Source organism: Mugil cephalus, chromosome 12 (assembly GCF_022458985.1).
Source record: "Mugil cephalus isolate CIBA_MC_2020 chromosome 12, CIBA_Mcephalus_1.1, whole genome shotgun sequence".
NCBI lineage: Eukaryota > Metazoa > Chordata > Actinopteri > Mugiliformes > Mugilidae > Mugil > Mugil cephalus.
The window spans coordinates 307,119-333,261 of NC_061781.1; the positions used below are offsets into that span (position 1 = coordinate 307,119).

General features: G+C 41.5%; 1 protein-coding gene across 4 annotated transcripts in view; it reads left to right on the forward strand.

Moving 5' to 3' along the window:
* Positions 1-25,097, forward strand: part of raph1a (Ras association (RalGDS/AF-6) and pleckstrin homology domains 1a) — a 190,952-nt gene extending 165,855 nt beyond the window's left edge. For all 4 annotated transcript variants that reach the window (XM_047601877.1, XM_047601878.1, XM_047601879.1 and 1 more), the window contains 11 exons: positions 14,427-14,504; positions 16,116-16,190; positions 16,547-16,631; positions 18,423-18,544; positions 18,630-18,695; positions 18,804-18,947; positions 19,596-19,706; positions 19,793-19,891; positions 20,090-20,210; positions 20,645-20,775; positions 22,567-25,097. In XM_047601877.1, the coding sequence (XP_047457833.1) occupies positions 14,427-14,504; positions 16,116-16,190; positions 16,547-16,631; positions 18,423-18,544; positions 18,630-18,695; positions 18,804-18,947; positions 19,596-19,706; positions 19,793-19,891; positions 20,090-20,210; positions 20,645-20,775; positions 22,567-24,930 (3,396 nt within the window). In that variant the 3' untranslated portion in view covers positions 24,931-25,097. The remainder of the gene's footprint in view (positions 1-14,426; positions 14,505-16,115; positions 16,191-16,546; positions 16,632-18,422; positions 18,545-18,629; positions 18,696-18,803; positions 18,948-19,595; positions 19,707-19,792; positions 19,892-20,089; positions 20,211-20,644; positions 20,776-22,566) is intronic.
* Positions 25,098-26,143: the final 1,046 nt, after the last annotated feature.

Consider the following 26,143-nt stretch of genomic DNA (forward strand, 5'->3'; position numbering starts at 1 on the left):
ACAGATGTAAGAGCAAACAACGCCAGGTCCACACACAATATCAACCATATACAAACAACCGATCAAATTGCAAGGTACAGCTTCCCCAACTCAGCAGAAATTAAACTCTGTTTTCTGAATGGTCAGTCATTGCCAAGCCTCAAACTGCAACATACATGCTATGTGCAAACAAATAAATATACTGTTGTTGTCCCAATCAAACAATATATGTATCATCAATATCAACCATTAACAAATGCATAGAGGTCAAAAAGCAGGTAGATTAGAAAGAGTCTGTGGATAAAATCACACTGGCCTTATTGCTGGGTTCAGATGCGTGTGCTGTCGTCTGCAAGCCTCAGGTTTCCTGTGAGGTAGACCAGCTGTTCTCTCCTCTGCCTCCAGACACCCCCCTTGTCCTTTTACTTCCTTCTTGAACTCTCACCCCATAAAAAGAGACAACAGGCAAACACTTTAACATTGTAGAAAACCACTAAGTACAATACACTCTTCAATGTGACTAACACATTCCTGCCAACACTTTCCTTTATTATTTCTTTAAATATAAAGTCCTTTTTCTGGGGCTCATATATTTTAACAGTTTCCAAAGTCCTCCAAGCAGAGGCTCATAGTATTTTAACCAAAAAAGTCCCCACAAAAGGCTCATACTATATTTATCAAACGTCCTTTACAGGCTCATATGTTTATCAAATGTCCTTAAAAAAGGCTCATAGTATTTTAGCAAGTACTGAATATGTAAGTATATTATTATTTTTATCGCCTTAATCTCCTATTTCCTAATTTTATTCGTTTTATTCAACATAAAATCTAACATATTACTTCATAAAACCGGTTGCCACACAAACAACAAGGATCCACAGACAACACATACAGAACACACAAATTTAAAGTGATCACACATTTCTCTTCCAAATAACTAAGCCTCTAACTTCTCTTTAACTTCTAACTAACTTTAACTTCTAACTAACTTCTTCTTTTAACTAACTACTATTTTCCCTTTCTCTGTTAACTATTCCTATTTTCTTCTCTTTTCTTTTTTAGGCGATTCTTTCTAGCGGTCCTAGACCTGCCCTAGTAGCCTCAAGCTATAGAACCCCTTTTTCTCTATTTCTTTTTAACTCTTATATCCTCTTTTCTTATTTTCCTCTAAATTTACCTCTTTTTTTGAACAAAAATCGAAATGTTCCTAATTTCCCCTGGGCCCAGGAGTTCTCTCTCTCTCTTTTTTATCCTATTTTTACTTTAAGCCAATTCCTTTAAAGCCAATAAAGCCAATTTTCACACTGCTACCAAAGACCATGTGTCTTACTAGTTACAGCGGTAAAGGGCCCCTCCACTTAACTTTGCACGATGTGAGTTCAGCGCCTCATGCTACTAATTAGGCTTTTCTACTCTTATTTCTTCTATTCCTTTTCTATTCTCTTCTTCGCTTTTTCTCTATTTGTAGGCCTACTCTTATTTCCTTTCATTCCTTAATCCTAACTTCTCTTTTCCTTATCTTCTTATTTCCTTTAAATCTATATCGTCCTATCCCCCCTTTTGCGTTGCCAGCAACGCAAAGAAACCTCAAATTTAGAAATTTAGAACGACGAATAACTTCCAACAGCAGCTCAACAACCACCCCACAAAGAGTCTTAAACGGTGTGTCCCCACAGCAACACTGCACAGTCCCCACGAGCAAACCAGCGCACTATAATGTGAAAAACTCACCCTGTATATAAGTCGACTGATGCGGGAGTCAGCTCCTCAGGACTGAAAGCAGATGCTGAGAGGCCACAAACACGTCCAAGTTCGTGACGCCAAAATTGTTGTATATTGATGTGCTGAAGATAGAAGTGATCACCGCTGACAAGTCTTATCTTGCATTTAAAAAGGTTTATTTACAAGAAAGAACAATGTCAAACTCTTGCCGAATCTGAGAGAGCCTCTGGCCAATCGTCGAATCCCCTCTGCTATTCAGCTCCCACAGTCACCTTATATAGGATGGTCATCCCCGAGAACCCCCATACACAAACAAAGCTTTAGGTTGTATGTCCTGGCTCGTTTTACGAACTGGCATCTGGTAAATTACCTTTTTGACCTTTAACCATTAACTTTTAACCATTAACCTTTAACCATTAACTTTTAACCATTAACCTTTAACCATTAACTTTTAACTTTATACATCCTTCACAACCCCCAGGCACAGGAAAGGGACAGATAAGAAGAACAAGAAGTTAATATACTACACCCTCTAATAATATTGGCTAAGGGAAGCATGTATAATGTGAGTAATATTGGTCCTAGCACAGAGCCCTAAGGAACTCCATAGCTTACTGTGGTGTATATATAGAAGAATTGTTGTTTACATGGACAAACTGGAATCTGTCTGGCAGATATGATTCAAACCAGTCTAATGCAGTTCCTGTTATCTTGATCAGACCTTCAAGTCTCTGTAGTAGAATACTGTGATCAACAGTGTCAAATGCAACACTGAGATCTAGCAGGACAAGTATAGAGACAAGTCCATCGTCTGAAGCCATGAGGAGATCATTGGTAACTTTAACCAGAGCCGTTTCTGTACTATGATGAGCTCTAAATCCTGAATGAAACTCTTCCAACAAACCATTCCTGTTTAAATGATCAACCAACTGATTGACAACAATCCTTTCTAAAACTTTAGAGATAAAAGGAAAGTTGGAAATTGACCTATAGTTGGTTAGAGCATCTGGGTCAAGGTGGGTGTTTTAAGTAATGGTTTAATGGAATGGAAAAACCTCCTTAAGCAATTTAGTCAGGATGGGGTCGAGAAGACAAGTTGATGGTTTAGATGCTGTAATAGGTGCAGTGTTAGTTTAGTTCTTGTCCAGTTCTCTCTCAGTCCAGTTCTTATTTTCTCTCAGTTCTTGCATCTTTTTAGAGTCCAGTTCTCTCTTCTCAGTTCTCTTCTTAGTTGGTTTTTGTCTTCATGTTTCTTTTTACTTTTAAGTCAAAGGTTTTGTTGCCCGCCAGTTGGCGTGTTTAAGTTTTGTTTTTGAATTATTCTTGGCACATTTAATGCACGACTTTTTCAAAGTACAAGTTGAATTTCATTTTAACTGTCAAGACAGTCACACATTAATACTATTTTTGTAGATATTTTCGACCGGCATCGGTAAGTATTTTCCAATTCCATCACTGACAACCAATTTTCAACACGCTATCAGACTCTGCTACACAGCAACTTCACAAGTGCCACTTTGTTCACTTTGTCTACGTAACACTGAGGAAAACTCCGCTGTAACTGACGCTGAGGTGCAGGCCTGGATGACTGTCCATCAAACTGCTCTCAATGCTTCGGGACCGTGGGTTCCCTGGACAATACCGCTGTGGAAGATTGAGCTCACCAGGACAGTGATCCAGTTGTTCAGAGCAGTCTCCAAGGAGCAGTCTCCAAGGAGTTTCCATAAGTAGACTCTCACCTTTATATTTGAGCAGAGTTGATGATTGTGTTATAGCTAAAGAAACTTTAACAAATCTAAATAATTAATTTAAGAAATTAGGTTCCGTTTGTGTTCTTATTTTCGTTCAAACTCATTTATTTCGGTATTCTCATAATTTTCCATTACTCCGTTATATTATTCATCATACTGTTTATTATTCACTATTCATCATTGTAAATAAACCACATATTTCACTTAAGTCATTGTCAGAAGGTCCTTGTGAACTGGAAATAGATAATCCCTGTTTATGGCTACATAAGCTGTAGAGATGTTGGGTAGTGAGACTGCTCTGGACAGGACAACAGGCATGATGTTCTCCTTCCAGGAAATGGCACCACTTTTCAACTGCCCATATTACTGCTAGACACTTTTTCTGAGGTTGAGTAGTTGCAGTCAGCTCCTCTCAACCCCCAAGAAGCATAAGCTATTATTTTTCACCTCCTTCCCTTACTTGTACTAGCACTGCTCCTGATCCCACATCACATCACTGGTTATTAGTTTGTACCTCAAAGAGAAGTGAGTGGTCTGGCTGAGCTAGAATGGGATCACTGACAAGGGCCTGTTTTAACTGTTCAAAGCTTTTCTGGTATTCCTCTGTCCAGGTCCACTCCATATCCTTTCTAGTCAGACGATAGAGGGGAAGTACAATATCGGCAAAGTGAGAGATGAACTTGTGGTACCATCCCACTTAACAAAGGAATCTCTGCAATGACATAACATTGGTGGGTGTTGGATATTCTGTCACTGCCAACATTTTCCCTGGGTCTACTTAAATTGGCCTCATGAAGCTTTTCCATAATGGCGGTCAGATCCTTGAGATGTTGCTCTTGTGTGGGTGAAAAGACTATTACAGATTTGTCTCCTCATCTCCCCCAGGACCTTCTCCATCAGATGCTGGAAAGTGGAACATGCATTTTTCAAGCCAAATGGTATGCATGGTAGAGGCCCATTTGTGTGATAACTGCTGTTTTGGCTTCAGCTTCAGCCATCTCCACTTGCCAGTACCCAGATTTTAGATTGAGGGTGCTGAAGACAACCTTGAACATCTGCTCCACCTGTTCAATGACGATTTGACATTTTTAAGAGGACACCCCATATGCTTTGTAGCAAACTAGGACCTCATCAGTGGTAAAGATTGTGTGCTGCCCCAGTTTGCCTGGGCGCACCTTTGGCCAAGTTTTGAAGAGTTCTCTCACCTCCAGAGGATGATCTTCCAAATCTGGAGTGGGTTAGTTTTGAGGGCTCACTGTCTGGGTGCCATGATAACACTAACACTGGGGTGAGTGTCCTGCTGCTCAGAAGGTTGAGAAAGGAAGCGATAGACAGTATAACCCCTTGGTCCTTTCACTCCATAGATTTGGTCACCACGATTAATAATGTTGAAGCCTTGGTGAGAAAATCTAGGTCTAAAATTAGGGGAAATGCCAGGTTGTTGTCATCAGTGATGTATGTCTCTAACCACAGCATGCCACAGTAACTATACAAATCAGGAGTTCATCTAGATGACAACGCAGAGATTACTTCTACACTGAGGCCTGTGCTGTTTGTGCTGGATACTACCCTGAGGCTTGTGCTGCTTGCTCTGGATAATTTTCTCTGGATACTACACTGAGGCCCGTGCTGGTTTGCTATTGATATACTTACTTTTCTTTTTTTATTTTAACTGTTGAGAGTTAAGGATAATGGCACTTCTTCTGACTTTATGGTGTTTGCTGACTGTATGGAATTTAGAAATAAATGGTCGCTTTTGCGCTTCTAACAAAGTGACTAGCTTGCTGGTCACTGCTCACAGTGCACTTCTGAAGGTGCTTGGAATATGATACAGAAAGACTGGAAACTAACTGACTTAATTTCTTTGAGCACTTTTAAATCCAAACTGAGAGTTATTGAAGTCAATTCCATTACATGCACGTGTTTCTCATAATGTGTTTAGTTTTGTGTCTTTTTATGTAAATATGCAACTGTAATTTGTGTTTGCTGCCTCTTGGCCAGGACTCGCTTGAAAAAGAGGTTCTCAATCTCAATGGAATATTTCCTGGTTAAATAAAGGTTAAATAAAAAAATTAAAAAAAAAACTCATGGCAGGTTTTCTCATCTGCTAGGGCAAAACATTGGTTTTCACTTGGCTTCATTTTGTGCCACCTCCGAGCACTGATTGCGCCCCATTAGGGAGTATGTGCAGGCGGTGTCAAAAGCAGCGTTACACAAACCTCCCCTCACTTCGATGAGGACATAGTTGTTGGGGTTTTCTTTCACTGGCTTTTTAGATGACCGCTTTTCTTGTGGTTTCTTTCTCAATTTGATCACTGTTGATCTACTTTACCTCAGTACTCTTCTATGTTAATGTTATTTAAATTAAAGTAGCGGCACTACCATCAGATTGGCGATTAAATTTCTCTTTCTTAGTCTGCCCAATTTTCTGTTATGTTGAATATGTGTGCAATCAAGTGGATACAAATATGTCTTCTGGGACAAATAAAATCTAAAGTTTCATAAGTCCTGACTTGATAAACAGTGTGTGTGCTCTCTTGGATCTGCTTCATGAATATTCTTACTGCTCTTTTCTGTAAGAAAAACAAAGGCTAGTTACTTGAGGATGGATTGCACCGCACTTCTAACCAATAACTTAAATACTGCAAAATCTATTGCTACGCCCAAAAACCTTAACTCAAACATCCTTTTTTTATTCTTAAAAACCACAAACTTAAACTTAACTTGTTTAAATTTAATGACAACCTATTTTTATCAGTATTTATTCAGTTATGCTTTCGGATAGATCTTTTAAATCATCTCCTGAACTAACAAAAATGTGTCCCTTGTGGGACTTTGATTCTTCATGCATTCAGATCTATGACCAGCAAACTGTACCATTGTCTATTATCCATATAACTGCTAAACCAATTTAAGACTACTCCTCTCACATCATATGTTTGCAATTTAGAAATTAAAATAGAATGATCTAGTGCCAAATGCTTTTTTTAAAAAAAAAAAAACTATAGAAAACCCTATTTTGTATTTATTTTTTTCAATTTCAGTTGTAATTCTTCCACTTGTTCCATCAGTGCCAGAGCTGTAGATCTGTTTGTCTTTAAACCATACTGACTCTCACTCAGTAACTTATCTTTTCAGTAAAATTATGTAGTTTCTGTGCAAATAGTTTTTCAAGCACTTTCGAAAGTTGTGAAAGTAAATACACTGGTCTATAATTAGTAAAACTTTGTTTATCAATAGCAATAATAACTTTTGCTACTTTAATTCTGTCTGGAAAAATACTTGTATGAAAAGAAAGTTTAAAAATAAAACTTAGAGGAATACTACTACCATATCAGTCCCATCACAAAACAACTGATAAGACATCAGTTGATGTCTTATCAGTTGGTGGTTTTAGTTGCAGTTGATCTAATTTTCACTCACTTCTCTGAGAAACATAGATGGCAACACAACTGCCTCCACTCCTGTCACCCTCTACTTCCTCATCATTTCGTGTTTCGATAGAATTTGCAAGATTAGGTCCAACAAAAAAATGATCAAATTCATTTACTACTTCATTCATGTTTTCTTTTAACCTTATTATATAACCTTATTATTGTCATTAATGAAATGAGGCAGGTCTGTGGACGCAGAGCTATTTCCTATTACATTTGTTTCCTTTTAACCTTTATCATATTCTCTCTTAGCTTGTTTGAATATTATTGTCATTTTGTTTTTGTAAACCATCTTTTTTTACACCAAGGTTCATCAGGATTTTCCACACGAATTCAGAAGTGTACTGCATTTTTGGGGGGATATTATACATTATGTTGAGTTTTTTACACACGTACAAAAGCAAAGCGTTGTGTCGAGCATTTCTCAGTACACGTCGATCCATTGGGAAACCTCATTTAGTTCTAGAAAGGCTGTAGTACATATACCAGGACTATGCGTGGCGCTGTTTCTGCTAGAGACCTCACCCAACAAAGGAAGAAGATGCGGAGCATGCGCATCAACCTTGCATACCGTATACAAACATGTAGTCCAAATTACAGTCCCTTGTCCTTTTTAGCTCACCATAGTGGCGAAACAACAGTGAATATTGCCCTAGCCATCCGACAAAGGTCACTATCTGATGCAGCACCATCACAAGCCTGTAGTCCACCATTAATGTTGTTGTTGTTGTCATGAGACGCCGGAAGCTAGAGGGTCAGGGGACGAAAATGCAAAAATCTGTAAAACGCTGGAAAAAATGTCCTTTGAGCCTGCTACATTTGCGGTTGGTCTGCCCATGTCTTTAGCAGCCACTTAATGTGAGGGAACCTGCTTGTTGTGGATTTGTTTATGTAGCATTATGTTGGAATAACTGTTTGGGCTTTGGTGGGATATATTATAACTGCTCACTGTGTTCTTGGATTGTAATGTAAAGTAATGTAATGAAATTTTCCTCAGAAGACACCACGGTTTTGTGGTATTTCAAAATTATTGTTTCAGGGGAAGGAACTAAAAGATATTTTTTTTTTTACAGTTGAACAAAAACTAAGTTAAAAATGCTTTTAATTTAAGAGCTCTACAGTACAACTATCTTCACTTGAAATTTGCAAACATCAAGGTCAAGACTGAATTTTATGACTTTTTTTCCTGAGAATTTTATGTTGAAATAACAACATAAATCTTTGTCTTGAAATAACGTCTAGGTTTGTTCAGGATGGTGTTTTGATGGTCTTTTCTATATGTAGCCGGGATGGATCTGCAGGGTCCCGACTACGCTGTTAGTGTGATATACTCTGCTTCAATGACAGGGGACACGGGTCTGGTTTTCACGTTCAGCTTTATTCCTCCTGTACGACAGTGACACGAGACAATGCGTGTGCAATGATCATCTCTCCTCAACATAACTCCTAACACACAAAAAAATAACATACATTGAGCATGTAGGCTAGGACTTTGAGGACCCACACACATGTGCGTATTAGCTCGGTCACTCGTGCACACACATGCAGGGGGAGGGTCGCACTTAAACAAACTCTCCTTCTTTCGCTCAGAATTACTCTAAAAACACGCCACCCCACTAAAACCTCCATAAACACTCCTCGAAACATTCATACATCAACATTCTTTGATAATTTTGGATTTAAACTAAAGAGATATGACTTTGTTTTTCGTAACGTCTCCCAGTTAAGGACGGCGCAAACTGAGGAGAAGCGGAACAACACTCCGTCACACCCACTGACTTTCAAAATAAAAGCTCGGGTTTGTAAAAATAAAATAAATATAAAAATAAATCTACAAAAACTTATAGTGGCATAGTGAAAGAAATCCATATTTACAGTAAAAATAAACTTAAACACATCATGTGAAGGATTTTGGTGAAATAAAAAAAAAATACCCAGATATCTTGTTCTCTTTTCCTATCTGTTACACATACACAGATGTGTAGATGTTAACAGTGTGAATCTGGCACTCTTTGATAAGATGCTCAAAATGTTCTCGAAGTTAGATGATCAGAACTTAAGACTGCATTCTCTTTTGATGTCCACATCTGCAGTCTGATCTTTATTGTCATTTTGTATGCACAGGGTAAATGGTAATGGTCTTGCTCTTATATAGCGCTTTTCTACCTACTCAGAGGTACTCAAAGCGCTTTTACAGTCAGAGACACATCCACCCATTCGCTCACACAAGCACACACACATTCACACACCAATGCCAGTCAAACCTTCGGTTCATGGACAACCCGTTCTACCTACTGAGCCATAGCCGCCCCATAGGGTGTATACAGAATGGAATTTCGTTTCATACAGCTTAGGACAATGTAATAAAATTACAAATAAAATAAGATAAAAGTACAATATAAAGTGCAGCAGCAATATAGGAATGTATCATAGCAAAAAGAAACTGTTTAAAAAATGTTCAAAAAATGTTCAACAGTGCAAAATATAAGTGCAAAATGGCAGTAAAAGAAAGTATTTTCAGTGTTCATGTGCGAAGCGGAGTCCAGTTAAGAGTACACGTCTAGTTGAACTATCGAACACTAAATTCAACAGTTCAACAGTCTAATGGCAAGGGGGAAAAAGCCGTTGCAGAATCTGGTGGACCTGCACCGGATGCTTCGGAACCTCTTTACAGAGGGCAGCAGGGAGAACAGTCCATGGTGGGGGTGTGACAGTCACTGACGATGTTACGGGCTCGGGACATGCAGAGCTGTGATGGGATGTCCTGAATCGAGGGAAAAGGGGCACCAATGATCCTCTCCCCTGTCCTCACCACTCTCTTCATGTTCTTCCAGTCAGAGGCGCTGCAGCTTCCACACCACACAGAGAGGCAGCTGGTCAGAATGCTCTCTATGGTGCTTCTGTAGAACGTCTTGAGGATGGGCGGGGGGAGGTGGGCTCTCCTCATCCTCCGCAGGAAGTACAAGCGCTGCTGTGCCCTCTTGACCAATGACGTGGTGTTCACAGACCAGGAACTTGGTGCTGCTGACCATCTCCACAGCTGAGCTGTTGATGAGCAGTGGAGCGTGACTGGGCCGGTTCTTCCTGAAGTCGTCAATTATCTCCTTCGTCTTGTCCATGTTCAGGATCAGGCTGTTGTCTCTGCACCAGCCCACCAGCTGCTCCACCTCCTCTCTGTAGTCCAGGTCGTTGTCGTCTCTGATGAGGCCCACCGCCGCGGTCTGTTTTTTCACACGTCCTCCCTTGTTCCTGGTTACTTCCAAGGGAACCGTTATAATCCTCACTGCACTCTGCATTGATCTGTAAGTCTGAAAGTCTGACTGTTAAATAACATAAGAGTCACTGCGCTCTCAAGTGTGGGTTTTCCCCACATTTCTACTTTTGGATGTTTGAGCTTTACTGTACAGAATGACACAAGTACAGTTTGACACCAGAGCTGTTTCCAAATCATCTGCCACAGTTGAAGATTTTAAGGTTTGAGACTACCTACATAATTTCTGACATTACTAATTTAATAAAGTGTAATATAGAAACTTCAAGTATATCGATATGTAGATACTTTCAATTCAATTCTGGGTTTCTGGTGAGGAGATATTTTACAGATTTTTAAGTGGTAGCTGCACATTTCCCATGAAAAAAGCCCAATCATATATATTCTTCTGAAAGAATATCATGTCACCATCTTGAAAATTGTTAGGCTACATGAAATGTTTCCATTAAAAGACACAAACACAAAATTAAATTCCACTCTTTTCAAAATGTTTTCCAAAAGAAAAAAATCAATACAATTGAAACAACAAAAAAAGATTCAATTCAGTTTACGTTACCTTGTTTCCCCAAAGCAAAAGTCAATGCTTTGCGGCAATATTCCACTCACAACTGCTTCCGTACCACAATAGCTAAGCACCCATCGGTTAACACATAAACACTATAGACACACTGAAAAAGTTTAACACCACCACATTAGCCCTGTTAGTCTCCTTTTATTTTGACATTCTGCCTGTAGATCAAGAGCATTCTAATTAACTGGTCACAGTCTGGTTTGGGAGCTGCTCTGTTGCAGAGTGCGAGAGACTGCAGCGGGTAGTGAAAACTGCCCAGCACAACATAGTAACTCCACTCCCTACCACTGAGGACATCCAGAAGAATTGTTGTCTGCGACTAACACAGTATTCTGAAGGGCTCCTTCTATCTGGCGCATGGCCTATTTTCCCTCCTGCCCTCAGGCAGGTGCCTCAGTCAGTCATTGTGTTTATTTTACTCACTCATCTGTATATGTGGTCTCACCTGTACATAGGTTTTCATTTGTAGAGTTTCTTAGAGTCTAATGTTCGTTGTTGTTTAGATAGGAAATAACACTTGAATGCTCCGTAAACTGAAAACTCACTTTAACTGGGGGTTATAATAGTTAACTACTCATATGCAATCACCCTACAGTTGGTCAAAGTATGATTCATAGAGTTCATAAGATTTCGATTTAACACTGTGTTAATAGTTTAGTCTGCATATGGACTCATTTTTACAGGGGGCAACTGGTGTCATATTGGGTTTTCAAGGATAATATTAGAGATGGAACAGATAATGTTATGTCCCGACATAACATTATCAGGGTGCAAATAAATCTAGGGGAACAATTGTGTAACAATTAAAGCAAAGACAAAAAAAACAAAGAATTGAACTAAGGACCATCTGCGGTCACAGGGATTTATTCACTGTCAAACTTGACACAGGGAAAAGACTTTCTCAGACAAGATGATGTTGGTCATCACACGTGCACACTTGACCCACTGGTTGCACTTCCACACCACACCACACCACACCACACCACACCACACCACACCACACCACGGAAACGCCGGCCGGCATTTATAGGGCCCAGCAGTTAATCAGCTGATTGAGGAGGCCCATAACAGACAGCTTGTCTATTCCTCATACAGTGTGGAATGGTCATTAAGCATACTGGGGTGTACAAGAGGATGGGCAGTTGGAACCGGGGTTTTAGGAAAAGGGTCTTCATTCGGTTTTAAAGATGTTCTTTTATTTTGTTGTTCTGGCGGGTTAAAGATGTTCTCTCACATTATATCATGAGTAGATCATTCAAAGTTAACTGCCATGTCCAGAGGGTTAGAAATTAAATTTACATCCTGGAACTGCAGAAAGTTGCAAAAACTTAAAAAACTAAGACAAGTAATGGGGAGACTAAAAGACATACCGGCTAAAATAATTTTTCTTCAAATTCTTTGCAAAAGACTGGAGTCTATTTTTACCAGGTCTAATAATGGAAGACCAAAATGGATTCATGATTGGCCGCCAGGGTTTCCACAACGTGAGGAGGGATTTGAACTTCTTGCCTGACCAGAGGGGGGGCACCAGATACAGCCTTCTTAGCACTAGATGCTGAGAAGTAGGGGTGTAACGATTCATCCACTACATGGATGAATCTATTTTCCTACGATCTGGACGAAATACATCGATCTAATATCGATTTAAAAGGTAATCAATCGATTGTATCGATACTAGGAAATAACGCATTGGATTAAGCACATCAGAGGATCCAGTTAGAGTATGTACTTGAGAAACACTGTAAAATTGGACAAACAGAATTTACAATTTAGTTTTATACACCGTTATACAAATATGCATTCGCTTCCGGCTAACATCAATGGCAAAATTAATGTATATGCTAATGCTAACATTCGCCTTCAAGTCTCCTCATCTCCCTGCCTCGTCCCACCAGTGACACACAGTGACCTGTGCAAAAAGAAAACAGCTCGATGAAACGTCGGATGATTTAACATGCAGCGTCGTTCACCACCATCATGCAGTATTGTCAACAAACCAGCGTGTAGTGAGAACATCAGCGCTCAAAAGAGGAGATAATAAACAGAAATGGATATGGGGTGTTAAACTTCTGGGCCATAATAACCTCGTTCTTTATTGATAAACCGAGCGCCGTCCAGCAGATCAAACACTTGAGGAATTTTAAAAAGTGACGGAACCCCAAAGAGTAGATACTGAGCAAGATAGTTATCTGTTGGCGGCCTGCCACTCTTAAACGAATGTAGAGGAAACACTGAGAAGGTATTTATTTCAGGCACACTGGTTTAATTTTTGGCTAAAATGTTACTGAATTGATTTCAAGTCACTGAATCGTTTTGGATCGGATCGTATCATTAAAAATGAACTGAAATCGTCTCTGAATCATATCGGCAACCACAATTCGTGAATCGAATCGAATCATTGTAAAAACGAATTGTTACACCCCTAGTGAGAAGGCATTCGACAGGGTGGAATGGACTTATCTATTTGAAATAATCGGGCGCTTTGGCTTGGAAGAGGGTTTTTGTAATTGGGTTGAAGTTTTGTACAAGGATCCCTATGCAGAAAATATTACCAACAACAACATTTCACAATCAATAAAGATCAATAGAGGCTGTAGACAGGGATGCCCCTATCCCCTCTATTACTCATACTTGCGATCGAACCACTTGCAATCGCTGTGAGAGAACATGAAATGATAACAGGTATCAGGACGGGAGAAACTGAGCATCGGATAGCTCTTTACGCGGATGATATTGTTTTATTTCTTAAAAAATTTAATAGATCTATCCCATCCCTTCTAAATTTCATCATAAATAATAAGGATATTAGTCTCTCCTTCCTCCTCATCATTCATCATCTTCATTCCATTCTGCCTGTTCGTCCGTTCACAGTGTGGATCCTCGTGTGTACACGAGTACAAACTGAAATCGTAGAGAAATTAAGAGGAGGAGGGGGCAAATCAGAAAATAAAGGATGAGCTGTTAAAGAGGAGAGATGGGAGCTTATCGGTCCCAGGCATGGAAGTTGACAAGGCAACAATGCCCCTCCCCCTTCAACATCTTTCTATTTTTCTCCTCATTTCCTCTATCAGGCTCGTCCAGGAAGGATGTGAGCCAGCATCTCTAATTTTCAGTCACACTGTTTATGCTTTCTTTTTGTTTATGCTTTCTTTTCTTTCTGCTCCTGTTTTGCATTCAGATGTTTTGTTTTTGTTTTCATTGACTCCGTCGAGGATTCAACAAAGTAGGACTGAATCTGGTCGGACCATCGAATACATGCCCTCCTCCTCTGACTGAAACCCATCAGACTGGATAATCCTCCCGGCTGTGTGCTAACATGTAGCATCCAAGCATTAACCCAGCAACCTCAGTGATGACGATGATGATGAGGAGTAGGAGTCGAGATGCCTCCACAGTCCGGACTAACTTTGATTTTTGTTTCATGACTTTTCCCTCGCTCTGTCTAGAGCCTGGCGTAACTCCAGCAGGACTACTTCCACTAGTTAGCGTAAAGCAGACGCACAAGTGTTGATTTTTTTATTATTATTTTTTTTATTGTTCGAGAGAAATGTGCAGAAAATAAAGGATGAATTCCTGCTGGAGTAAACAGGTAGATGACGGTTTGTGTGTCCTCAGCGTGACGGACTGAAGTATCGAGTGCAGCAGGAGATGTGTGCGTCTGCTCTGATTATTCTCTGTTGTCGTGTGTTTGTCTGCAGGAGGAGCAGGCGGCCAAACTGAAGGCAGAGAATATACGAGTCGCTCTGGAGAAGATCAAGGAGGCCCAGGTGAAGAAGGTGAGTCTGGTTCACACACACCATGTCAAACTAGCTCTTTAAGTCATTTACAAATAAGATATAAAACATTGTGCGATGTTGGTGATTTTCTTTGTCCTATGTTACAGTAAACTTCATATTATTAATTTGTTTTAATATTTTGGACAAAGAAAAAATTTATTCTGGGGATGTTAATTTAACTCCTGGATTTAATGGTGAATGAAAAACATAATTTGATCAACCAAATTTGTTGCAGCTAATCTACAAGCCACTTCATTATGTAGACTAGTGAAATCTCTAATGTTGAGTTGATGTAGATGTAAATTGATGAGTTTGTTTAATTTAGAGTAAAATGTCAAAATAACACCCTTCAGTTCAATAGCACTGCAAAATGTGAACACTGTTGATTGATATAGAGCAGGACTGTTAGTGGTAGTGTACCTAATTAAGTGGCCAATGAGTGTTGTTTATATGTGTGTTAATGTCTATGTATACGTGTAAGTGTGTTTGTGTCTGGCACGTGTCCAGCGGACTCAGTTTTCTGGGTCAGCTCAGTGTTACTGGAAGCTGTGGTCAATAACATCTGGGGTTCACTCTCACACACACACACACACACACACACACACACACACACACACACACACACACACACACACAGCACTCAACATAATGACTGCTGCAAATTAAGTCTCAATCCCAGAGACGGAGACGGGATTAACAACCTGGATTATGTACTCTATCAGCTACCTGTGTGTGTGTGTGTGTGTGAACATGTGAACAGTTAAGCAATCAAAACCTCATGCTGTTGTTTGTTTCTGTGGAATCAGTGCCTCAGTGCCTAGAGGAAAAAAGAAAATAAAAAGGAGAAAGACAAGACGGAGGATGATAAGAGGGAAGAAGGAAGACAGGAGGCGAATAAGAGAGAGAAGAGGGGAAGAAGGAACATGAGAAGGAGGAGGAGGGAGAGAATGAGAAAACAGAAAAAGTGGAGGAGGAGGCTGAATAGGAATACATGGTAGATGGATGGTAGAAAGATGAGTAGATGTTGGAACAAGAAAGAGGAGGGGGAAAAAGAAGAATAAGGAAAAAGTGGAGGAAGTGGAGAAAGGAAGGTGGAGGAAGATGGGAAGAAGAAATGCAAAAGAGCAGAAAAAGATAATAGAGAAGAAGAAGGAGGGGTACAGGTCGAAGGAGAAAAAGCAACCAGATGAAGAACCAGGAGGGGAACAACAAGGATGAAGAAAAGAATGGAAGTGGAGGAAATAGCAGGAAGAGAAAAGAGAAGAAGCATAAAGGGAAGAGAACAAGATTGAAAATGAGAATTACTGGTAATATTTTCTCCTCCATGTTAGTCCTGAATATTAGAGTAGAAGAAGATGACCAAGATGTCTCCACATCTCCAATGTTGCTGTCCACATGGAATCTCTAAAACATTTTTGAGTGCCTGTACAATCGAATACAATCTGAATCAACACAGTGTATTTGTCAATTTGTTAAAAAGAGCACGTCTGCTGCTGTAAAAGATTTAGAAATACGTCAAACACACAGATACTATATGACAGACGTGGACCTGGCACAGGTTGTTTTTAATGTAAATATAAATTAGTAATACCTAATCCTTCTCGTCCTCAGCTGGTGATCCGTGTCCATTTGTCTGATGAGAGCTCAAAGACCATGATGGTGGATGAGAGGCAGACGGTCAGACAGGTACGACTCACACCCACATAGTAGCAGTAATACTTTAAATAGTTTTCCTTTCCTCATATTGATAGCAGTTGTTGGATTCAAATTTTTACTGTTATTATCGGGCGGCTATAAGTAGGTTCTAACCAGAAGGTTAGCGGTTCAATCCCTGGAATGTGTGTCCTTGAGCAAGACACTGAACACTCGAATGAGTGAATGTACTTGTGTGAGCGACTGGGTAGATGCATCTGTAGAGCTGTGCTGTAAAGAGCTTTGAGTACCAATAGGTAGAAGGAGCTATATAAAAACAAGACCATGTATCATTTATGAGCAGGTGTAGTTAATGTCAGCATTAACCTTTAGGTGACTCTGTTGTGCAGGTTCTGGACAGTTTGCTTGAGAAATCTCACTGTGGTTACAGTCCAGACTGGTCACTGGTGGAAACCATCAACGAGCTGCAGATGGGTGAGAGCACACACATGCATGTTTCTATCTCTGATAAAATTCATTTAGAGATATTTCAGTTATTTTGATGATGTGTCCTCCATTTCCTCCTTGTAGTTTTTCATCTTTCATGTGTTTTTATTTTGTCCAGCTTGCTGTCATACAATCCAGCCAGTTTTCAGTCCTGATTGTTGGAGTTGGAGTTTCTGTCTTGTTGTGGATCTCCCTCACACTTTTTTTTTGGTGAAAAACCAGTCTTGTGAGATTTATGATGACCTCTCATGCAGGAGACGACATGTATTATATAAATCAAAGCCAGATAAAAAACCTAATTAGATTATTTTATAAATTGGATGAATTGGATTAATCTATTCTCTGAGTAGTGAGTCCTTTCATTAACCAGTAAATAATAAACAGAACTTCCCCTAATAAACGTATTTTAATATGATATCTATTAATGCAGAATCCATTTTAAAGTATAGCAAATCAAATGATCTATCACAAAAGTTCCACTTTATTGTCATTGCCTATCATCCAGGTATATACACAATGAAATTCAATTTGGCTTTTAACCAGAAGTGCAAAATGAACCCAATAATAGGGAATAAAATATGATTATTAGTAAGTAACTAAGCATTTTACAATATAGAGTAAATAGATTGGTATATGCAGAATAGACAGTCTGTTGGATGTTTAGGGATTATTTGAACCTTTACTCTAAAACCAAGTCTTTACAAGTTTTCAACATATCTAGTAGATGGATCATTTTAAAACTATAATGATGATTAAATTACTGTGTACTATAGGCTGCTTAGGATGTAAACTCTGCAAAATAATGCATTAAACAATACAAATAAAGACTTATTGCTTCCTCTTATTTTTTAAACTCCTAATGATTTGGTGTCTCTTTTGTAGCCTGCAGAGAAAACAGTTGCAGGTCAAAGCTTCAGTCTGACAGAAAGTCACTCTGCAGGGTGCTGGTGGGAGGTTAGGGTGAGCGGCTGGTTGCTGGGTGGTGGTCAAAAAAGACCCCATTCATTGAGTTTAATTAATCAGCACCAGAGCAGATCTAAAACTTTGACTTTGACTGACTGACTTTGAAAAAGCAGTTTTATAGTAGATTTATGTGAATAAATCTACACAGATCTCTCGCTCTATCTCTTTCTCTCACTCTCTCCATCTCTCTCTGTCTCACTGCTGCTGAGCAGAGACCCTGTAGATGTAGGTTAAATCACGTGCATGGCTGCAGCTAACCTACATAAAGACTGTGTGTGTGTCAAAGAGTGTTAAGTGGAGCTGAAGCCAATGTGTGCTGTATCTCTGTTTCTGCTACACAGCACAGCCAAAAACTAAAAGAAGAGACGGGGCATGCGCATCAACCCTGCACGGCATATACAAACATACAGTATATAGATACATACAATATATATTGTCCGAGCCATCCAACAACGGTCAATATTTGATGCAGCACTGTCACAAGCACAGTAGTCCACCATTGATGTTGGTGTTGAGATGTTGGGGCTTAGAGGGTGATTGATTCATCTGTCAGTTGGCTGCAGAGTCTGCAGTTTTTAAACTCTAATGCTGCTGGCATCAACTACAGCATACAGCAAGACTCGCATCAAGGTTAAATATTCAAATAATTAAAAGTACATAGAAACCTTCTTCTGTTTTCAATGTCAACGCACAATAAATGATCAGACAAAAGTACTGTTGCAAAGAACAGAGATTTATCTTTAGAAAGAGAAGCAAACACAACAACCAAAGTAAAAATATCAATTAAGATTTGATTTGAAAACGACCTCTGTACAGAGCGGATCTTCGAGGATCACGAGAACCTGGTGGAGAACTTGCTGAACTGGACCAGAGACAGTCAGAACCGCCTCATGTTCACAGAGCGAATCGAAAAGTATGCCCTGTTCAAAAACCCACAGGTGAGAACAGATTAGACAAGATGCTTTCTGATCTCAGGTGGCTGTGTTGTGTCGCTTAACTGTCACCATCTTATACCTGCTGCAGAACTATTTGCTGGGGCGGAAGGAGACATGTGAGATGGCTGAGAGGAACAAAGAGGCTCTGTTAGAGGTCAGTCTGGTTGTTTTTTGTTTTATTGGGGTTTTTTTGTTTGTTTGTTTTTACATGCTCTGCACACTTGGCTGTGTTTTACTTCCACATGAAAATCATCTGTCTCAGGAGTGTTTCGGTGGAAACTCAGTGTCCGTCCCGGAGATGGAGGGAGTGTTATGGCTGAAAGAAGATGGGAAGAAGTCCTGGAAGAAACGCTACTTTTTGTTGAGAGCTTCTGGCATTTACTACATCCCCAAAGGCAAAGCCAAGGTGAGTGATGAAGAAGAAGGTTGAGGAAACAAGTTTGTACTTGTAATGGAGACCAGGGGTCCAATATGGAAATTAATATTTTTATTGATTTATGTTTTACTAAGTTATTTCAGTATGTTGTTAAAGTACAATGTTCATGTAGGAAACAGTGAGAGTAAAGAAACTTTAATCAGTATGGTTTGATATTTTGTTCATTAGAATAAATCTAGTTTCTTTTGAGTTAAATCAATATGCCCTCTGGTTGTCTCCTTAGCCGGGTACAAAAGAGTTAAATCACGAGTTAAACCATCGTCATAAAACGGGTGGGATAATAAAATCAGCACTATAGTGGATTTGTATATTTATTTGATTTGAGTGATTTATACCATTGATATATTTATGGGTGTATGTATGTTTTTATGTAAATACTTAAGTACTGTCTCATTAGATGTTGTTCCATTTAAATAGTCTCTTTCTTTTAATCATTTGGAGCACAGAGTGTATTAAAGGTATCTGGCTTGCACCAGTCAGTTGTTGGAGCTAGCTGAAGTTGGTTGGTGCAGGTTGAAACTTGTTGGAGCAGGCTGTGCCTCTATCTAAAAAAAACTGCAGATCAAACTCCCACTCCTTATTGTAAATCAATTTTATAATGTGTTTTTCTCTCTGCAGGCCTCCAGAGACCTGGTGTGTTTCCTCCAGCTGGATCACGTCAATGTCTACCATGGCCAGGACTACAAGAGCAAGTACAAGGCTCCCACTGACTTCTGCATGGTGCTTAAGGTAAACTGCTGCCAGTCTGTGATACCCCTATGATGACATCTAGTGGTCAGAAGCTGTAATGACAACCCTCTGCTCTGTGTGTGCAGCATCCTCAGATCCAGAAGAAGTCTCAGTACATCAAGTATCTGTGCTGCGATGACATACGAACTCTCCAACAGTGGATCAACAGTATCCGCATCACTAAGGTACAAACCGTCTGTGGACAGAGCCTGCAGCTAAAGGCTAACTTTGCTAGCATGCCACAGGTGATAACCTGATAGACCTAGAAATGTTAAGGTGGAAATCAAGCTCAAGTTTTGGCTATTTTTGTTGAAGGAGATCACAGAAAGTACTGAAATACATATATCTTATATAACCTGTCTTTCTGTCTATCTGTCTGCCAGTATGGGAAGCAGCTGTACATCAACTTCCAGGAGGCTATGAGACGGTCGGAGGCGGCCTACGACTGGTCGTCTCTCTCTTCCTCCTCTATCAAGTCTGGATCCAGCTCCTCCAGCCTCCCAGGTCTGCTGTGGTAAAAATAGATTATTCTCTGTCCAGGTGAAAGGTCAGCTGTATTAGGTACACTAGTGAATGCTAGTCTTCCTTCAAAATTGTTCTAATGTTCAGTTGATGTATCATTGTGGAGGATGGAGATCAATCTGGAATTAATTAAAAACTGAAGAGTTTACTGCAGATCAAAATATTAAAATATTAGGAACGTATGCCAGTTCACTAGTACTACAAAATGAAAACACAATTGAATCAACATCTTATGAGTTGACATGAGAGTTAAAAGAAATTAAGGCTGAATGATTTAGAGCTGGCCTCTCAAATTAGAATTAGTTTACTTTTGTACCTAATGAAGTGGCTAGTGAGTGTGTATCATAAGCAGCTCATAAGCACAACTACAGTTTTATTATCAGTCTCCTTAAAAAGATCTCATGTTCTCACTCTAGAGTCCCAGTCCAACCACTCCAGTCAATCAGACAGCGGCGTGTCGGAGCTGATGTCATCAGGCCACACCCGCTCACAGAGTGTTGTCAGTTCCATTTTCTCCGATGCCTGGAGAAGAGGGACACAAGGAGAGGTATGAACACCAGCAAACACAAAAACGCACTAACACACACACACTTCCCACTTTTTCTTCTTGCCAATGCTCTGATAGCATGTAGACTACTTTTACCATGCTTTCCTGCCAGTGGTCAAAGGGGAATGCACGTATGCAAGTTCCTCTTTATGCAGGAGGAAATGGAGGAGGTTGGACAGGATGTAATAGGCATGTGAACAGTTTGGCTCGGGCATTTAAATCACAGACTACACATGGTTTCATTGTACTCATATAATTAACTTAATATATAATTAACTTCCTCCATGAAACATTAATCCACACATGATGTGTTGAGTCCAGAACATTTATTTTCCGCCACCACTGTTAAGGTTAATCAGTTGTTCTGTGTTTATAATAGTGCACTTAAAGAGAAAGCTGGTGAATATTCACCTTCTTGGGTCTTTAATTAAATTTAATTAATAATGTTCAGGTTAATTTTCTGCATTCCTGGCTCCAGCTGCCGCCATATTGTGGAGGGCTGATACACTGATGCGTATCACTAACTAAGAATACATTTATAATAATAAATGTAATATAAATAATAATTTTAGATTTTACACACACATCACAATCCAAAGTGGCACTGATGTCTGGATATTGCAAATATACACTCATGGGCCAGTTCATTAGGTACACTAGTGAATGCAGTATGATATAAGAGTTCTGCACTAAATCATTCAGCATTAATTTCTTTACCTAATGGACACATTCTTCAAGTTCATCTCAGGTCTCCTTCAAAATGAAAGTCTATAAAGGAAAACAGAAGCTGAGAGTGGGGCTCTATAAAAGCTATGACTTTTAAAATACAGTGGGTAAAAGAAGTATCTTCTTTTGAGCAACATATGACATTTGGGAGATTTTATTTTGAATGTCTAACCTACATCCAGACAATTATGTTACTTCCTGTAAGTTAATAAGGGGTTTTAATGTGAAAATGTGTTTATTGATACCCAGTACACAAACTGTAGCGTGTACACAGACTTTGGTAGTGGATGTGGACATGAAATGCTTCTGGTCTCCTATCCTATCCTATCCAGCGGGTAAAATAAGTATTGAACACATCACAATTTTTCATAGTAAATATATTTCCAAAGGTGCTATTGACATGGAATTTTCACCAGGTTTTGGTCACAACCCAGGTAATCCATACATAAAAAGAAACCAAAACGAATAAGTTCAGAAATTAAGTTATGTGTAATAATGTAAAATAACAGAGGAAAAGTATTGAACACATGCAGAAAGGGAGGTGGAAAAAGGCATGGAAAGCCAGTGATCAGAAAGCCACCCTGCTCCTTGTCAGTGCAAATGAATATCAGCTGGTTCAGTCCAAACTGATGGCCTGTAAAAAGGTGTGTCATTACCAAGGTGTCACACAAGAAACATCTCATGATGGGTAAAAGAACAGCCTTACTGTTGCAAAACAGTAACTTATCTACTTACAGGAAGTAACATAATTGTCTGGATGCAGGTTAGACATTCAAATTAAAATATCCCAAATGCTATATGTTGCTCAAAAGAGATTCCCAGATATTCTAGATCAACATTTCTCTCTTCATTTCAAACTGAAGTATACCCAACATTTCTGAGACAGACAATGGTAAACAGATATCTGACTATTAGTGAGAATGACTGATGATTGGTTAGCTGCTTTCATTAACTGCACCTGTCTGCTGTTGGATTTCTCGCATCTTGTTTCAGGTTAAAGAGTTTTCAGCTTGTGTTTGATTTTAATTTTGTCTCTCTTCCTCCTCCACCTCCTCCACTCTACAGCTGATGAAGATGGATCCTATCAGTAGGCCGATCCCCCTCCAGATACCGAACCTGTCCCCCCAGCCGCTCACTCTGTCTCAACCCCAGATTCCACCCTCCCAGAGCCGCTACACCGACAGCCTCATCCCATCCGATGACTCCTCTTCCCCATCACCGCCCTCGCCTCCTCCACCTCCGCCGCCACCCCCAGTTGCCAGTGTGGCCCACCAGCCAACACCTGCCTCCTCATATGTGAAGTACAGCACGCTGGCTCGCTTGCAGAGTCAGAAACAGCCCAGGACGCAGCAGGCCGGGCCAACACTTTCACCCTCCCTTCCCATTCAAACCCTCAAACCCAACTACAACACCCTCCCAGCAGCGTACAGCACCTCCCCTCCGATGCCACCCTTTCCCCCCCCTCCTCCTCCTCCCACAGCGCTGGCTCCCGGCTCAGCCATGGCGGTGCTTAAATTCAGTCTGCCGAGTCCCTCCGCTCACCCGCCACCACCACTAGAGGGGGTGGACATGCAGGACCCGTCGTACCCCCCGCCTCCTCCACTTGAGAGTTTGGAAGCCAACGGGTTGCTGCCTCCTCTGCCTACAGACTCCTGCTCACAGCTCTCCAACATCGGCCTCCAGCAGTTCCTGGCACAGAAGTTTCCCAACATGGTGTACGACTTCAGCTCACAGGCAGTGCAGGACAATCTTCCTCCACCTCCGGGCGAGCTCTCTCCTCCAGCCTCCCTGCAACTCCTCAGGCCTCTATCTCCCAACGCACCACCACCTGCACCTCCCAAAACCTTTACGGGTGGGTTCCCCCCTCTGACGGCGCCCAAACCGTCAGACCCCTCATCACTTCCCATCACCCTCTCACCTGTGTCCCCGACGCAACAGCACCTTGGACATGGGACGGTTAGGAAGCAGCAAAGCTTTTCCACGGGACACTCCCCAAATCAGCCTCCTCCTACTCTGCCGAAGCAGCACAGCCTCTCCTCCAAAAATCTCACCATCTCTCCTTCCTCCTCTTCTTCATCTGTCTCTATTGCAGCCGCCACCTCTTCTCTGGTAAAACAGATCGTCAACCAGTTCCCCGGTAACACCGCTCCTTCCTGTATGTCAGCGTCCAGCTCCATGGAAGGATCCAAGTTCGCTGCTCCTCAATCTCCTCCAGCCATTAAGGCCAAACCAAAATGGCAACCAGGAGGCGTCATAGCTCCACAGTCACCAGAGTTCCCACCACCTCCTCCTGACAGCTCCGTGGGAGATTTCCCTCCTCCTCCATCTTCTAAGTCGGGCTCCCCGATAAATAAGTCACCTTCCACCTCGTCCATGGGATCTACCAAGCGGGGGCCACCGCCGACCCCCCAAAGGGCCTCCTCTATCCGCTCTGGCTCATCTGGCGAGCTCCAGGATGAGCGGCCCAAGAAGGTGGAGAGTCTGGTCAGTAAATTCGGCCAAGTTCCTCAGACAGGAACCTCCTCCAGCTCCTCGTCTGCGACGGGCTCTCCTTCCAAAGACTCCTCCTCCCTTCCCACTCTGCCCAAACCAGGGAAGCTGAACTTGGCAAACCTGCCACTCGCACTGCAGAGCCTCCAGACCACCCAGCACCACCAGTCCAATGACTTCTCATCGCCACCCCTGACATCCCCCGCCCTTCCTCCCCATCTCGACTCCTCACCCGACTACTTCCCACCTCCTCCAAGCGACTTTGAACTTTTCCCTCCCCCTCCGCACCCGTCAGAGTTCCACCACCCACCGAAGGTCGCTGTGGTGAACCCCCAGCCTCAGATGCAGCCACCACCAGATTCCGACAACTCCTTGTTATCGTCGTCATGGAAGCAAGTCTCACTGAAGAAGGGCGCAGTTCCCCCGCCAACTCTGAACCGTCGCACCAGCGGCATAACGTCATATGACATCACGCCTTCACTGTCTGTCTCGTCTCCACCCCTGTCTCAGACTTCACCTCCCTCCCTGTCTGCTTACTCCTCCTCCTCCTCCCCTGTACCCCCCACCTCCCTAAAATCGATGGGACCAGGCTCCCTGACGCTGAGGCCCCACTTCCTGGAGGACCTCAACCGAACCCTCAAGAGAAAGTCTGTGTCTCGCCACAGCTCCCTCACCTCGTCCCATCTTATCGTCTCCTCAAAGATGGAGCCCATGGGCACCATGGATGACATGGCGCTCCTCCCACCACCTCCCCCTGAGCTCCTCCTGCAGCAGCAGCGGCATGGAGGGGCCCGAGGACACTCCCAAACTTTGTCTCGCCACCACACGCGCTCCCACTCCGGCAAACACGCCAGCATCTCAGGCTATGCAACGCTGCGGCGAGGCCCCCCCCCCACTCCGCCCAAACGGGACCAAAGTACCAAACTGACCAGTGATTGACAGTGGGAAAGGACACAGTGGGGCAGAACCTAACAAACTGAACTGACCAATCAAGTCTCATTGTTCCAGTCAACATCTGTCTTGACTCTCTTTATCATGAATCCCTTGTAGCAAGCCGTGTTTCCTCTTTATGTCAGATTGCTAATATTAATCTCATTGTTATTGTTGTTGTTATTATTATTATCATTACACCCATGATCCAACAACTTGATATACAGTGGGGGAAATAAGTATTTGATCCCCTGCTGAATTTGTAAGTTTGCCCACTTCCATAGAAATGATCAGACTCTGGTTTTTATGGTTGTTTACTGGTTATGGGTATAGACAGAATATCAGTCGAAAATGCATAAAAAACACACAATCTAAAAGTTATAAATTGTTATGTATTTTATTAAGGGAAATAAGTATTTGATCCCCAAGCACAACACAAGTCAGTACTTTGTAGAGAAACCTTTGTTGGCAAGCACAGCGATGAGACGTTTCTTGTAGTTGGTCACCAGGTTTGCACACAGCGCAGGAGGGATTTTGGCCCATTCATCTTTACAGTCTCTAAATCCTTCAAGTTTCTTGGCTGCCTCTTGGAAACTCGGAGCTTCAGCTCCCTCCACAGGTTTTCGATCGGGTTAAGGTCTGGAGACTGACTAGGCCACTCCATGACCTTAATATGCTTCTTCTTGAGCCACTCCTTTGTTGTCCTGGCAGTATGTTTTGGGTCATTGTCATGTTGGAAAACCCACCCACGAGGCATCTTCAGTGTTCTTGCTGAGGAAAGAAGGTTTTTGTCCAAGATGTTACAGTACATGGCTGCATTCATTGGCCCCATAATGCGGTGAAGTTGCCCTGTACCCTTTGCTGAAAAACAGCCCCAAAACATGATGTTTCCACCTCCATGCTTAACCGTGGGTATGGTGTTCTTTGGGTCATACTCACGTTTTTTCATCCTCCAAACACGGCGGGTCGAGTTAATGCCAAATAGCTCAACTTTGGTTTCGTCAGACCACAGCACTTTCTCCCAAGCCTTCTCTGAGTCATTTAGATGTTCACTGGCAAACTTAAGGCGGGCCTGTACATGTGCCTTCTTGAGCAGGGGGACCTTGCGGGCACTGCAAGAGTTCAATCCATAACGGCGCAGTGTGTTGCCAACTGTTTTCTTGGTGACGGAGGTCCCAACTGCTTCCAGATCATTAACAAGCTCCTGCCGTGTTGTTTTAGG